This window comes from Delphinus delphis, chromosome 21, assembly GCF_949987515.2.
Source record: "Delphinus delphis chromosome 21, mDelDel1.2, whole genome shotgun sequence".
NCBI lineage: Eukaryota > Metazoa > Chordata > Mammalia > Artiodactyla > Delphinidae > Delphinus > Delphinus delphis.
In genome coordinates this window covers 6495328-6510675 of record NC_082703.1, presented here as the reverse complement: position 1 = coordinate 6510675, position 15348 = coordinate 6495328, and the positions used below count along the sequence as shown (strand labels likewise).

At 45.2% G+C, this 15348-nt stretch overlaps 1 protein-coding gene across 3 annotated transcripts; it reads left to right on the top strand.

The window, feature by feature from the left end:
- The first annotated feature begins 2966 nt into the window (after positions 1–2966).
- On the top strand, positions 2967–14767 carry PLPBP (pyridoxal phosphate binding protein). Of its 3 annotated transcripts, XM_060001398.1 has the most exons (9): positions 2967–3792; positions 4092–4241; positions 5766–5873; positions 5952–5987; positions 6486–6561; positions 9706–9840; positions 11494–11636; positions 12421–12519; positions 13377–14767. In XM_060001398.1, the coding sequence occupies exons 1-9, from the start codon at positions 3694–3696 to the stop codon at positions 13509–13511; spliced, it is 981 nt and encodes a 326-aa protein (XP_059857381.1). In that variant the 5' UTR covers positions 2967–3693; the 3' UTR covers positions 13512–14767. The 3 variants fall into 3 exon arrangements, with proteins under 3 accessions (XP_059857381.1, XP_059857379.1, XP_059857378.1); XM_060001396.1 differs by lacking the exon at positions 4092–4241 and having other exon boundaries at positions 2977–3792; positions 5958–5987; XM_060001395.1 differs by lacking the exon at positions 4092–4241 and having other exon boundaries at positions 2977–3792.
- Positions 14768–15348: the final 581 nt, after the last annotated feature.

Here is a 15348-nt window from a genome sequence, read left to right as displayed (position 1 = left end):
TGAATCACTATATTGTGCACCTGTAACGTATAATATTGTCCATCAACTATACTTCAATTTTTTAAAAAAGTTGCGGGTTTTCCCTGGTGGTCCAGTGGTTAAGACTCCACACTTCCACTGCAGCGGGCACGGGTTCGATCCCTGGTCAGGGAACCAAGATCCCGCCCGCCTCATGGCACAGCCAAAAAAAAAAAAAAGGTTGCATCATGGTCAGCTAGATAGTCTAGCTCCTCAGAGACCAAAGAAGAGGAAATGGGCTCGCAGAATAGAGCATTTTGAAAGATATTACTTTAAGACTGGCTAAAATTTGAAATAGAGAGAAGTGGTTATCTGCAAATAGAAAATAAATCCAGGGATTATCACAGATAACATTTTCTTCTCTGATGGTCTTGGGGAGACTCTGTGCTGTTTGGGATGGTTTAAATGTCATCCTCTCTATATGAAGTATCAAATGATCTCTAAAGGTCCTCACCAGGTCTAGGGTTCTAGAATCTATATTGACATTTCAAAAGCCAAATGTGACAGTATGTTTGCTGAGGGATTGCTGACATGGCTTCTCTACCTGAATTCATTTAAACTGGAACATGGGCATTATTTTTCCATTTCTCTTCAGAGCCAAGTAACCAGGCAATAGTAATTTTTTTTATTTTATCTTTTTTTTTTAATCCCCCTGAAAGAATCACAGTAAACTCAAAAGGAAACTTTTTTTTTTGGCCACACCGCGCAGCATGTGGGATCTTAATCCCGTCAGGGATGAAACCCACGCCCTTGGCAGTGAAAGTGCAGAGTCCTAACCACTGGACGGCCAGGGGATTCCCTAAAGGAAATAATTTTTAAATCCATAAATGTTTTTCTCATAATTCAGGGCCTTAGACTACAGAGGTGTATATTTTAAAAGTTTGATGGCATTTATGGTAAGTATACTAGATATTTATAAAATTGTTTGTGAAACCGGTTCCTCTGGGTATTTGGCTTTCTAATCTCTTTTCTTCTTTGTCCTTGCAAACTGTTGGAGCAATTTAAAGACAATTACTAGGGATGAGGTGATTTCAGACTTGCATTTTTCAAGGATTAAGTAGTATGGAAGGATGAAAGGTTAAATTAGATGGTTGATGTCCCAGGAAGAGGAAGAAACTAAAAATGAAAATAAGGAGGAAAAAGTGGAATAAAATTCATTCAAAAGTACAGCTAAGACGCTAAAAAAAAAAATTGGAAAATGGGAAATCATAATGAGACTGGGGTCCCCATGATCTTTTTGCCTTTATTTCCGTTTTTATAAGGTCATAGAATGTTAGAGATGAAAAGTATCTTAGAAGTGAATCCACAATAAATCCTGTCCTACTCATCTTGGTCTCCCCTGGTTCCTTTACAGAGAAAACGTCTCAATAAATGTTGACTAATGGAGGGACTAGTGTTCACTGAACACTTGCTTTGGGGAGCACTCTGCTAAGTGTGTGTCACATGCTACCTTGATTGATCCTTACTGCAAGTCTGAAGGAGATGTTGACGGACTCCATTTTATAAATGAAAAACTGAGAAGTTCAGTTACACAGTTTAGTGATGAAACCAAGATTCAACTTGTGTCAGTCCTATGCCCACCACCACCCAATCTTGCCGCCACTATCCTTATTAACTTGAAAGCTTAAATCACTCTTCTGATACTTTTTGGGGAGCCACACTCACACCATTGGGGTGGGAGGTTGACCTTGTAATTCAAAGAAATGACCTGACTTATTAAATGAAGTTACTTCTACTTATTGTCATAGTGAGCTATCACCTGGATTATACATCCCTTAGTTCTGTGGTCTTTAAAATGTTTTCTATATAGCATATCCGTTTAAGTATGTCATGCTCACCCAATCCTTCCGCTATACAGCCCTTCACCATGATCCCTTTGTTCCTTCCACCACTGACTGCCGGCTAGCGCCTTCCAACCTTGCACCTCTACCACAAGCATCTATTAGTATATTCACACCATGAAGGGCTAGTCTAGTCATTTTTTAATCTTTATCACTTTGGCAGGAGTAGAAATTATCAAGTCCAGAGACATTTTACTTGAACACAATTACTGCAACCCTAGTTTACAGATAACCCAGTTTTGTGTTCGTGGTAGATGGAAACTTCCCCAAAAGAAGTCCTTCATGACAAAGACCCTAGGTTCTGCTCAAAGTGATTTTCCCAGGGCAGACATGTGAAATTCTGTCTCGGTTCCCAGGGTCTGGGAAGACGGTGAGAGAAGAAAGTACGAACGTTGCCCTTTCTTTCCAGAAGGCTCGAAGCCCGGTCACCTCAAGACAACATGGAGAGCAAACTTTAGCCCTTTCTCCAACGTAACAGCATCTCATTCATGAAGCTGAATTAATGCTTGAGAGTCTGTCAACAGTACAGCAGTACAGCCAAGAATGTTTTCTGCAACAAAATCCATCTCTGCTTTGCCTCAGCACCTACCATTTCACCATCCGACTATTAAACTTAGTATTTTACTGCGCTAATCTTTTTTTTAATTTATTTATTTGTTTATTTATTTATGGCTGTCTTGGGTCTTCGTTTCTGCGCGAGGGCTTTCTTTAGTTGCGGCAAGCAGGGGCCACTCTTCATCGCGGTGCGCGGGCCTCCCTAATTGCCGAGCCCAGGCTCCAGACGCACAGGCTCAGTAGTTGTGGTTCACGGGCCTAATTGCTCCGCGGCATGTGGGATCTTCCCAGACCAGGGCTCGAACCCGTGTGCCCTGCATTGGCAGGCAGATTCCCAACCACTGCGCCACTAGGGAAGCTCCTACTGCGCCCCTCATCCTGTTTGTGATCTTCATATGGCCCAGAGCTACACACATAGGAGACTCAAGAACTGGGCTGAATGTGTGCGGAGCCCAGGCTGGACTGTCTAAAGCTGCCTGTGCTCTCCTCCCAGAAGGCGGCACCTGCCACCGGGGGGACTGCGGCGTGGACAGTCTGAGTTGAGGCTTGTCGTCCAAACTACACACCGGGTTTTGTAAATTAAGTATCAATACAATAAGAATTCAAAGATCTCATTAAGTTTTTCTATTGGTTACATATTGAAACCTTACTCTGGATATATTGGGCTATATAAAATGTATATTTTTTAATGTGCCTATTAGAAAACTTTAAATTACATATGTGTCTTACACTGGGCAGTACTGGGCTAAAGGATGACCAGAGGAAAATAACCGTACATTTGAATCCTGCCATGTTCTTTGCAGTTTTCTTTTATATCTCTTAATGGTTCCTCCCGAGAATCATCTGAGATAAAAGGCATGTCTCCCGCCCCAGCAGCTTCTCCTGCTGATCCGCTAGCAAAGGACCCCGGGAAGAGGACCTCGGGCATAGGCCACGTTTTCTGCGTCCCTTCGGTTCCGCGGGGGCGGCAGAGACGGCGGACGCAGAAGGCCCGCCCCTCGTTTTTCCTCCCGGCCCGGGAACTACGCCAGCAGCGGGTCCGCACCCAGGAGCCCCGCCGGGCTTCCTCGGCGACCTTCCCAAGATGGCGCCGCCGAGAGGCCGGGGCTGGGGCCGGGGCCGCCAGCCGCACCGTCCCCGTCCCGCCCCGTGCTGACGATTGGCTGAGACGACTCGGTGGTGAGCGGTGATTGGGCACAAGGAGACGTGAGCTGGGCGGGACCGGAAGGGGTCTCCGCCTGGGGAGCGGGGGTCCGGGCTGGACGTTAGGCCCTGGGGGATGTGGAGAGCTGGCAGCATGTCCGCGGAGCTGGGGGTCGGCTTCGCCCTGAGGGCGGTGAACGAGCGCGTGCAGCAGGCGGTGACGCGGCGGCCGCGGGTGAGGAAGGGGACCGCGCGGTGACGGTGGGCGGCCGCTTTGAGGCGGGGTGGGGGGGAAACACCTGCGTGTGAATGGGTCGTCACAGTGACGCAGAGGGGTCTCCCGGAGGGGCGGGACCTGCTCGCCGCCTTGGCATTGGCGCGGGTTGCAGAGCCTCCAAAAGGCTAGCGAAGGGGTTCCTCAGCTTACGTCAGGTTTTCTGGAGGTTGGCTTGGTCGGAGCAGAAGGTGTCGGTATCCCGGGAAAATGACCAGTCTCCAGGCAGCGCGATCATTCTCCATCCCGCTTCGTGTTAGGGGTCAGCAGCCTTGGCGGATGGGAGAGGGGCCAGGCCTGTGCCCAGAGGCTGCAGGAGAAGACGACCACTACCAGAGCAGCCAAAGGAGGCCAGGTCTGCCGGAGATCACGTGTGTGGCAGCGTCTCAGCTAGTAGATGCTCAGTAAATGTCAGTCCCCCCACCCCCCTCGCTGGCGCAGGACAGGGTGGATTGGCCCGACTTGGGAGGGAGGCACCAGAGCTGCACTTGCGCGTTTGGGGCAGGAGGAAATTGACCTCCAATCCGAAGCAGTTTACGGGGAGATTTTTTTTTTTTCCTTATATATATTTCCTCTCCTGTTGGAAGTTCACTAAACCAAAGGTCAGTATCTTCCCCCCTCAGTGCGAGTTTAAGCTGAATTATGTGGAGTAAGACAGGCTTGAATAGAGAGGTCAAAGTTTTCTCAGATCAAGGATTTATGGTGTTAGAGCTGAGAATGCTGGCCTGGAGACAGAAGACCTGTATTAGTGTAGCCTTTACTTGGCTGTTACTTAGACGTTACCTTGAACAAGTCACTTAACGGCTCGGGCTGTCAGTTTCCTCATATGTACAGGCAATGGAAAGCTCTAAGCTCCCTGCCAGCATTAATTTTTTTGTGATTCTCCAAGAAAAAGCTAGAGATTCCCCTAATAAATAATCACGCTAGGGGTGCTCCCAGTATAACTCTCAGGCAGGTGGGCTGCCTATTCCACTTTTTTCTCTAGAAACTGTCAATTCATCCGCACAGTCCTAGGAGTTATGACATGGTCTCCAAAGGTTGGCAGTGCAGCCCTCAGAAGGAAGGGAAAACTCTTTGCTAATCATTGTAACTTTTCAGGCCCTTTGAGAACTCTGTGATTCTGTAAAAATTCCAGAGGGTGATGGGGTACATGAAAACTGAGCCATATGGGGATAGGTGAATCTCTTCCCTGTGTGGATTTGGTTATAGCAGAGTCCAGGGAAGCCGCTCTTTATGTAATGGCCATGACAGGGGGGTCAGCTAGGTCTAATCCTGAGTCCAGAGCCTTCTGTGTCCTTGGCTCAGTTCTGCCGCTGGTTCTTGATTAGATGGTACAATAAGTTACAGAGTTGCCCTAAGCAGGCTGCTTTTGAGAGTGCCTGTGGGTAATACTGATAATTACACCAGGACCCAGATGAGTTTCCAAGACTGTTGACCTCGGGGTTTCAGAAGCCAGAAGCGGCCTCCCTTCTAGTCAGAGAGCAATGCCTTCTCTTGACAAAGTGATTCTTAAACCTCCAACCTTGGCATGCAAGAGACTCATCCGGAGAGCTTGATTTAAAGGAGATTCGCAGACTCCAGACTGAGATTCAGATCCAGTGGGTCTGGAGCAGGACCCAGGTGATGCTGATACTGTCGGTCAAAGACCAGGCTCTACGGAAATCCTGCTCTTAGTTACCTGCCCAGCTCTCCTGAGAGAGAAAGGTCTTCTGCTAGATGTTAAGGTAGCTAGCGTATTAGAGTTAGATGCTACGCATACAAAAGACGTTTGATCAACATCATTTGACACTGATCTCCCTGCAGTATTGGAAAAATGGATCTTCCAGAATGCCAAGTTAAAGATCTCTGCCAGTCTCTTCTACAGGATGTCCTACAGGGCTTATTGGGATAATATTTCCAACCTTTGATTCATCTGGGTCTTTTCCTCTTGGCAGGAACTCCCAGCCATCCAGCCCCGGCTAGTAGCGGTCAGCAAAACCAAACCTGCAGACATGGTGATCGAGGCCTACAGTCACGGGCAGCGCACTTTCGGGGAGAACTATGTAAGAACCCTTTTCCACACTGCCCTCGGAAGAGTCACGTATGCCAGGCTTCTGACTTGTTCTGTTTTTACCCTCTAGGTTCAGGAACTGCTTGAAAAAGCATCAAATCCTAAAGTAAGTGGAATCTGAATTCTTTAGTTTGTATCTCAGTCTTGGCTGTTCAGTTGAAAATTAGACCCACGTCGGTGGTTGAGTTTTAGAGCTGGAGGTCGGGCTGGCGGTAGAAATGTCTGCGTTCACCTTGAGCCCTAAACATTTCTCATCTAGATTTTCTTTCTTTCTTAAGATCATAGTTTTCTCCTTTGTGGCTTTTTGAAAATGGTGATTTTTAGGAGCTTGCTGTAATCTTGGATCCTTTTGAGATTTGAAAGCTTTAATCAGTTTATTCTTAATGGGCAATATCTGAAAGAAGGAGAGAGTTGATGGGAACAAGGAAGAGAAATAGAACAGAAGCCTTCAGGTTTTCTCTAAGTATCCTTAGGAGCCTGACGGAAGATGACAGTAGTGGTTTATTGCATAGAGGGGAAAGGTCAGAAGGCAGCGTGCAAGGTATGTGGGCGGGCAAGGCCTCCGCACAGTCTAAGTCAAACACGGTCACCTCTTTCTCTTCAGATTCTGTCTTCGTGTCCTGAGATCAAATGGCACTTCATTGGCCATCTACAGAAACAAAATGTCAACAAGTTGATGGGTAAGATAAAACTCTAAATGTGAAGACACAATTTTTTCATCATTGTATCACTTACGGTACCTTCTGTGGAAGAGAGAAGATTTTAGAGTATTCCTGATTCACCATTTGTGCTTTGGAGTTTCTTTGGGGAAAGAAATCTTAGTTCCTTTTTCAATTTTTTTTTTTCGATTGAAGTATAGCTGATTTACAATGTTGTGCCCATCTCTGCTGTGCAGCAAAGTGACTCAATTATACACACATATGCATTCTCTTTTTATATTCTTTTCCATTATGGCTTATTACAGGATGTTGAATATAGTTCCCTGTGCTCTACAGTAGGACCTTGTTGCTTATCCATTCTATATATAATAGTTTGCATCTACTAACCCCAAACTCCCAGTCTGTCCCTCTCCCTCCCCCGCCCCCCTTGGCAACCACAAGTCTGTTCTCTGTGTCTGTGAGTCTGTTTCTGTTTTGTAGATAGGTTCATTTGTGCCATATTTTAGATTCCACACATAAGTGATATCATATGGTATTTGTCTTTCTGACTTACTTCACTCAGTATAATCATCTCTAGTTGCATCTGTGTTGCTGCAGATGGCATTAGGAAATCTTCGTTCTTAATATAAGGGAAAACATCATGTAAGAAAAGAATGAACTCACAATTGACTGGGTAATATATACTTGGAAACCTACCGTACCTCACATTAGGTATTTTTTTGTGGTCTTTGAAATAAATTATAAGGAATTAAAGCCCATAAAATTTTTCAGCTGGCAAAGGAGACACTTTTGTCCTTTTTGCTTTAAATGAAAGGCTACAGTAAATAAAATGCAATAATGTACAATACTACAAGTAAAGTATATAATAATAAAATACAATATACAGTAACATACAGTAAATAAAGTAAAATTAAGAATTAACTATAGAAAGACTTAACTGCATGAAAATGACAGGTGGAGATCTTCCTGAATAACTGAATACTTATTTCTCTCAAGGTGTCAAAATTAAAGTAACCTGTATTTATTTTTTAAAACAGCCTTATTGAAGTATAATTGACATACAATAAATTGCACATATTTAATTTGATAAGTTTTGACATATGTTTGCACTTATGAAACCATCACAAGAATCATGGTCTTAAACATATTCAGAATGGCCATCATCAAAAATTATACAAATAATAAATGCTGGAGAGGGTGTGGAGAAAAGGGAAACCTCCTTTTCTGGGAATGTAAATTGATATAGCTAATATGGATATAGCTAATAGGGAGAACAGGATGGAGGTTCCTTAAACTAAAAATAGAACTGACATATGATCCAGCAATCCCACTCCTGCGCATATATCCAGAAAAGATGAAAACTCTAATTCGAAAAGATACAAGCACCCCAGTATTCATAGCAGCACTGTTTACAATAGCCAGAACATGGAAGCATCCTGAGTGTCCATCAACAGATGAATGGATAAAGAAGATGTGGTACATATACACAATGGAATATTACTGAGCCATAAAAATGAATGAAATTCTGCCATCTGCAGCAACATAGATGGACCTAGAGATTATCATACTAAGTGAAGTAAGGCTGAGAAAGACAGATATATGCTATCACTTATATGTGGAATCTAAAAAAAAAAAGGTACAAAATGAACTTATTTACAAAACAGCATCAGACTCACAGACAGGAAACAAACTTATGACTACCAAAGGGGAAAGGGGTGGGGGGAGGGATAAATCAGGAGTGTGGGATTAACAGATACACACCACTATGTATAAAATAGATAAACAACAAGGTCCTACTGCGTAGCACAGGGAACTATATTCAGTATCTTGTAATAACTTTTATGGGAAAAAAATCAGAATATATGTAACTGAATCACTTTGCTCTATACCTGAAACTAACACAATATTGTAAATCAACTATACTTCAATTTTTAAAAAAAAGAATGCAAATAAGGTGATTAGCATATTACCTGGAGGATTTCAGTGTTTAATAAACGTAAGCTGCTGATGTTGCTTCTGTCTTGTTGTTTTTTACCTGAGGCAAGACTCAGTGCATCTTTGGGAAAGAAGTTGGTTTTGAAGGGAGTTGGTATCTCCCTTAGCTGTCAGTGGTCATTCTGATGTCCTTGTTGAATAAGAGCATCCCCATCCCAGGAAGTTTAAAGACATGGAGATATCAGGCCCAGGGAGCACTTTAGCTTTCACTCTTTAACCTTTCCTTATTGTTATCTTGGCCTGTTTCTCTCAGTTTGAACTGAGATTTAATCAGATCAAATCTGCCATTCAGAATCTCTACAATTACCAGCTTCTTTTTTTTTCACTGTTTATTGTTTTTTTAATTCTTATTTCTTTTATTGAAGTATAGTTTATTTTCTTTTTTTTAATATTTATTTATTTATTTTTGGCTGCATCAGGTCTTAGTTGCAGTGTGTGGGCTTCTCTCTAGTTGTGGCATGCAGGCCCTCTAGTTGTGGCACGTGGGCTCTGTAGTTGTGACGTGCAGGCTCCAGAGCACGTGGGCTCTGTAGTTGCAGCACACGAGCTCTCTGGTTGTGGCGCACGGGCTCAGTAGTTGCGGCGTGTGGGCTTAGTTGCCCCACGGCATGTAGTATCTTAGTTCCCTAACCAGGGATCGAACTCACGTCCCCTGCATTGGAAAGTGGATTCTTAACCACTGGACCACCAGGGAAGTCCCTAAGTATAGTTGATTTTCAATGTTGTGTTAGTTTCAGATGTAAAGCAAAGTAATTAAGATAGGTAGATAGATAGATAGATTCTTTTTCAGATTCTTTTCCCATATAGGTTATTGCAAAATGTTGAGTATAGTTCCCTGTGCTATACAGTAGGTCCTTGTTGGTTATCTGTTTTATATATAGTAGTGTGTATATGTTACTCCCAAACTCCTAATTTATAAACTATTAGTCTGCCACCTGATTGTAGCACGTCATCACCTCCCTTTCCTTATTCGTATTTTCCGATTAGACAGCAATGGGCTGACATTCGAACTTAATATCTAGTAAACTGTCACGTAAGTCTTAGCAGAACTGAGACTTAACTGTCCTCTTCCTGGGAAATTATTTTCCTGTCTACCAAGAAAAGCTTTGTGGTGTGTTGCTTGCTGCGGTCAGGTGAGTGAAGAATGACCTGGCCTCTTTCTCGTTACAGCTGTCCCCAATCTCTTCATGCTGGAAACAGTGGATTCTGTGAAGCTGGCAGACAAAGTGAACAGTGCGTGGCAGAAAAAAGGTTCTCCCGAAAGGTTAAAGGTTATGGTCCAGATTAACACCAGCGGAGAGGAGAGTAAGTGACCAGACCTGGACTGCAGACTTTTCTCCCCTTAGGATGGTTGTACCTCAGGAAGAATGGCAGGCCTAAGCATCTGATACCTAAGGTTACAGAAAGAAGTCACAGGCCTTTAAGGAAACTGTTGTATGTAGGGTCTCGTCACAGTGACATCCAAACCTGTCCACGTGTAATTCTTTAATACATCATGGTTTGTTATTTCCTAATTTTTGAGGAGGTGGGCAAGGGGAATCGAGAAGGGCATTGTGACTTTGATCCTGAAAATTCTCAGAGGTCACCATCCCTCCTGAAAGAGATTGCAGTTTTACATGTATAATACTTCTCAGGACCTAACAAAACTATTTAATGTTACATTAGGAGAAAATCGAAGAAATATCACTGAGTACCAATCAGTGAATATGTTTATGGGGCTTGGGTTAACAATGTAAAATAGTAAACAGAACCTGGGCTCTGAAATCAGACAGACCTGGAGTCTGAGCTCCACCACTTGCAGCGTTGTAACCTTGAGTAACGTACCTAACCTCTCCGCGCTTCACTGCCTTATCTGGCAGTGCAAGCAGGGCAGTACTCCCAAGGGTGTTGTGAGGCTTGAACGTGGAAATGGAGGTAAAGCTGTTGCTATAGAGCCCTGAGCGTCTTACCTGTTAGCTCTTTGTTAAGAATAAGTGTTTACAGACCAGTCATTTGCCTACAAAGCTTAGGCTGAAGGAACAAGCATGGGGCCTAGAGTCAGGCTACCTGGATCCACATCCCAGTTCCACATTTCCTGGTTGTGTGACCTTGGGAAAGGTACTTGGTTTCCCAGTGCCTCAGTCTCCCCCTCTTTAGAATGGAGAAAGTAAGAGTACTTACTTCATCCAGTTACTGCATTTAATGAAAAGCTCTAAGGACTTGGCACATGTGCCTGGCACAGAAGTGTTCAGTAAATTTTAACAATTATCGTTATATGTACATGTACCTAGATTCTACAATACATTATCAATATGGGTAAATCTGAAATTGACTCCAGATCAAGTCTGTTACGTCATTTCCTGATCAGTGGCTGTCCTTTGCCCCAATTAAAGATTGGTGGATGTTACCATCTCCATTTGTTAAATTAGAGAAGGACAGTATCCATCCTCATAACTGTGTAACAAATAATCATTTGCTGCAGACTCCTCCTCTGCTTGTTAATTAGCGAGTTCAGTTAAATTTTGCAAGTTATAGTCAAAACTATGTAATATATACTTCATTTTTTATTTTTTTACAATTCTAATAAATTAATAAAATGGTAGAAATACCAGATTTGGAAAAATAATTCTCGGGTTAATCTGGCATTTTGGCGATGTGAGTCTTCTTGGTGTTTCAAGAAAAGCAGTGTTCTTTCTTTTCCTTCTACTCTAGCTGTTCTCAGATGCTGAGATAGAATAAAGAGAATCCAGTTTAGAGCTCTTCCCTTGAGAAACTCAGAACCAGGTCAGAAGGGGAGTAACACACACGGAGACCTCAATGTAAAGTCACTCTTTTGGTCTTGAGGACAAGTTCTTCCAAGAAGTCCTCTTGTCTGAGAGCCACCTCCTCCGTCATAAGGAAGGGGTGAGAAGGGGCTCTCCTCTGGCTTCCTGGAACATCTTGGTATGTTCTACGTGTCTTCTGTTTCTTTTTGTGAAGGCAAACACGGCCTGCCCCCTGCAGAGATGGTGGCCGTGGTGGAACACATAAGCGCCAAGTGCCCCAGCCTGGAGTTCGTGGGGCTGATGACCATCGGGAGCTTCGGGCACGATCTTAGTCGAGGACCGAACCCAGACTTCCAGGTACTCGGGGCCCGGGGTGGGGCGCTGCTCACGTGCCAATCAAGCATCCGGTGAGGTGCTGGAGCAGGGCTGGCTGCTGCCGTCAACTCCACAGACATCCCGGGCGTTGCCTGTCATGTTATATGATTACCCTCTTCTGGAACTCTCCTCATACGGGACACAGAACAGGTCCCCAAACCTCCAGAGACCCTTCTCGGCTCAGTGTGAACCTGCCTGACACGGTCTTTAGAGAAAATGAGCTCTGACTTCCTCCCCAACGACTGACAGCTTTCTTGAAAAGGAGGAGAATTTGCTAAAAAAAAAAAACCTTTCAGTAACTTCTGGCAATTTTTTTAAAACATTTTTTTCTATCTTTTTAAAAAATTTTATTTTATTTATTTATTTTTGGCTGCATGGGGCCTTCATTGCTGCGTGCGGGCTTTCCCTAGTTGTGGTGAGCGAGGGCTACTCTTCGTTGCGGTGCGCGGGCTTCTCATTGCCGTGGCTTCTCTTGTTGCGGAGCATGGGCTCTAGGCGCACGGGCTTCAGTAGTTGTGGTGCGCGGGCTTAGTTGCTCCGCAGCACATGGGATCCTCCCGGACCAGGGATCGAACCCGTGTCCCCTGCATTGGCAGGCGGTTGCTTAACCTCTGCGCCACCAGGGAAGTCCACTTCCAGCAATTTGAACAGGCCTTGAAACCATGAGGAATAAAGAATCTCTGTCAGAGATGTTGAGATTCAGCCGCTTTCAGGCATCCTCGGAGAAGGCAGGGATAAATGGATGTCACACTCGTCTCTCTGTCAGGTGTTACTGTCCCTCCGGGAGGAGCTGTGCAGGAAGCTGAGCATTCCTGCCGACCAGGTGGAGCTGAGCATGGGCATGTCCATGGACTTCCAGCATGCGGTGAGTGTCCTCCCCGGCGCCCTCAGTGCCTCAGGTTCGGGTCCAAAGGCCCCCAGCAACAATGTGTTTTTGCTACAGAAAAACCTCGTTGTAGCGTTAGGTGCCCAGGAGTGCTGGCTCTCACCTATACTAGCATCCCCAGCCGCTTCTTTTTTGAAATGAAGTGTATAGGAATTATAGCCCCACACATAATTTTTTAAATTAATTCCCTAAGTGGAATCTAAAGGAAAATAAGAAGAAATTAAACTACAGCTTCTTAAAAAGGCATTTCACTGTGTTCATGCTTGGGCGTGGCTACATGACAGTAAGTCATGACGAAGTAGTCTGATGCCTCGTCGTGCGTGTAGATTCACCACGATGGCAGCAGCTCTAAGTACGTTCTGACAGGTGTGCTGTATTAACAGCTCACGTACGTGATCTTCTGGGGCAGTGAATAACTTGATAAGTGTTCCAAAAATCACACTATAAACTTTCCTCCAGGTATACAGTAGGAGCTCGTGTGGAAAATAGAATAACTAAAGCAATGCAAAAATACTTTGTGTTTATAAGTAAAATGGAATTAGATCCTGTGCTCAGGAGGATCTAAGCCGCGCCACGTAGCTTGCAACATCTTAGGCCCCTGAGCAGGGATCGAACCCGGCCCCCTGCAGTGGAAGCACAGAGTCCTAACCGCTGGACCACCAGGGAAGTCCCCTTACTTATTTCTTAAACACCCTCTCCTGGTGAACCACTGCCCCATAGTCCTCTGCAGCTGCGTCATCGTTGTCCTTCCGAGAAGCCCCTCAGATGAGGCGCAGCTTCAGCGTCTGCTGCGTTTCATTACGTTAAACTCAGCCCTCGGTACTCCTTTCCCACAGATTGAAGTGGGATCTACGAATGTCCGAATAGGAAGCACCATTTTTGGAGAGCGAGATTACTCCAAGAAAGCTGCCCCCGACAAGGCTGCAGCAGAGCTGAAGGCCCAGGCGGCGGAGGTGGCCCGGGCACACTGAGCAGCGGCCCAGCCCAAGGGCCGGGTCCAGGAAGACTGACTACACACTACTCTGGGCTTTCGCTTCCACGTGCCCCACGTCACAGCACGACCACACCCTCCTCGGGACCTGGAAAGAGCACGCCGACCATTATGTGCGTCGATGGAAACCATCTGACTTAGTGTCTGACGCAGGAAGCTCACTTCAAGCAGTGACTTTGGATTGGATTTGAGGAATCCAGACTTTTCTGCAGAACAGGTACCTGGGCACTAGTCAGGAGTTGAGTTCAGGCTTGAACATTGCCCAGGAGCACCAACCAACCCATGAATGCCTTTCCCAGGTTCAAACTTGCTGACTGTCGATGCCTATAATCACCAAAGTCAGAGGGATTCTCACTTGTCGTCCACTTCAATAGAAAGTTCCCTGTTACCAACTCCGTACAGACCCCACTGAGTAGCCATCTCTGCTGCTCTGGAGCAGCGTGGTTTCTGCCCCCAGTCTCCACCCCAGCCAGTAAGCGTCGGTCTCCACTCTGGAATGGCAGTACAGGTAACTTCAGGACCTGCCTTGAGTTAGTCCTCCAGACCCACATTGTGGCTGATGAGAGCTGTGTCCTCAGCCACCATGTGGTGCTGACCCTGAAAATTACAGGGCAACTAACATAAGCGGTCCTTGGGCCTTTCTAACGTCCTCCTCCAGAGACAGGACTTTGAGCTTTTGCCCTGGGCCCTATGGTGATGACCATCAAATGATACGATTTTTCCGCCACCATAGTCCCCGTTATGATGATTTCTTATCTCATAGCTCCCCAGATATGAAAGATTCCCTCAAAGCCAGTTCAGGCTCACAGTTTCAACAAAGCCTGGCTTTGAGGTTCCTGTTCCTGGGAGCACTTTTTAGGCATATTTATAGCCTCCCCTCCCAACCATGTTTATAAGGCAGAATTTTGCAAGTCTTGACGTTAATGGACTAGCTAGCTCTTCAAAACCCAGAAAGCACAATTCTCGGATAGTCACAACAGACAACTGTAGTCTGGGTCGTTGTTTGTTTTCTAGGTGGGTTTTTCTTACTTATTCAAGCCCCAGTCTCTAATTTTATGAAACAACTTCCATTAAGCTCCTGCCGAAATGAAATTTTGTAAAACTTAAACCATTATGATTCCTGTACTGTTTCAATCAAAGCTATAGTGTGATATTTCAGTCTATTAAATAAAAATGTGAGTTTGAATTATGCCATCTATGCCAATTACAAAGCGATTAAAAGATTTATTTTCTCCATCTGGTGTAGTGAGTGAGTATAACAGGAGGGGGGCCTTGGACCCGATAGGAAGCCACTGTGCCCGTCACTGGCATCGTACAGCTTTGGAGAAGGGCTTCCTGTGGGTCACAGATACAGCCAAAGCCAGACTGCGGATGAAAGAGGGATTCTGAACTTCCAGGAGCAAGAAAGTGAAATGTTGGCATTTCAGGAACTGCAAGAATAAAGAGGTTGCCTCTTGCTGTAAGAAAATCTTAAAACTGCCTCTAGGTGGCGACATTGGCTAACCTGAGGGGCGAGCTTTGGCGCGCCACTGTCCCCCGACTACTCTAGAAGAGGCTGTCATCCGAAGTCTCACCCCTTATTTTTTTTTTCAAATTTGCCTGGGAGTGGGTACAGGGTAGGGGGCCCGGGAGCCCAAGAGTGCGCCCCGCCCACTGCTCACAGCATCCGCCACCTCCTCCAGTCTGCCCTCCCGGTTCTCCAGTCAGACGCTGCCCCCTGTCACCCCTTCTTTTAAGGCAGAAACAGAAGGCAGGGAGGACACGATTCTCCCAAGTGATATGGCCGACTCTTGCAGAGTCACAGGTTCTTCCAGATA

Coding starts and splice junctions, on each gene's coding strand:
- PLPBP (XM_060001398.1), top strand. CDS start 3,694: ATGTGGAGAGCTGGCAGCATGTCCGCGGAGCTGGGGGTCGGCTTCGCC. Junction 4,242..5,765: donor CTAGTAGATGCTCAGTAAAT/GTCAGTCCCCCC, acceptor TCCTCTTGGCAG/GAACTCCCAGCCATCCAGCC. Junction 5,988..6,485: donor AAAAAGCATCAAATCCTAAA/GTAAGTGGAATC, acceptor CTTTCTCTTCAG/ATTCTGTCTTCGTGTCCTGA.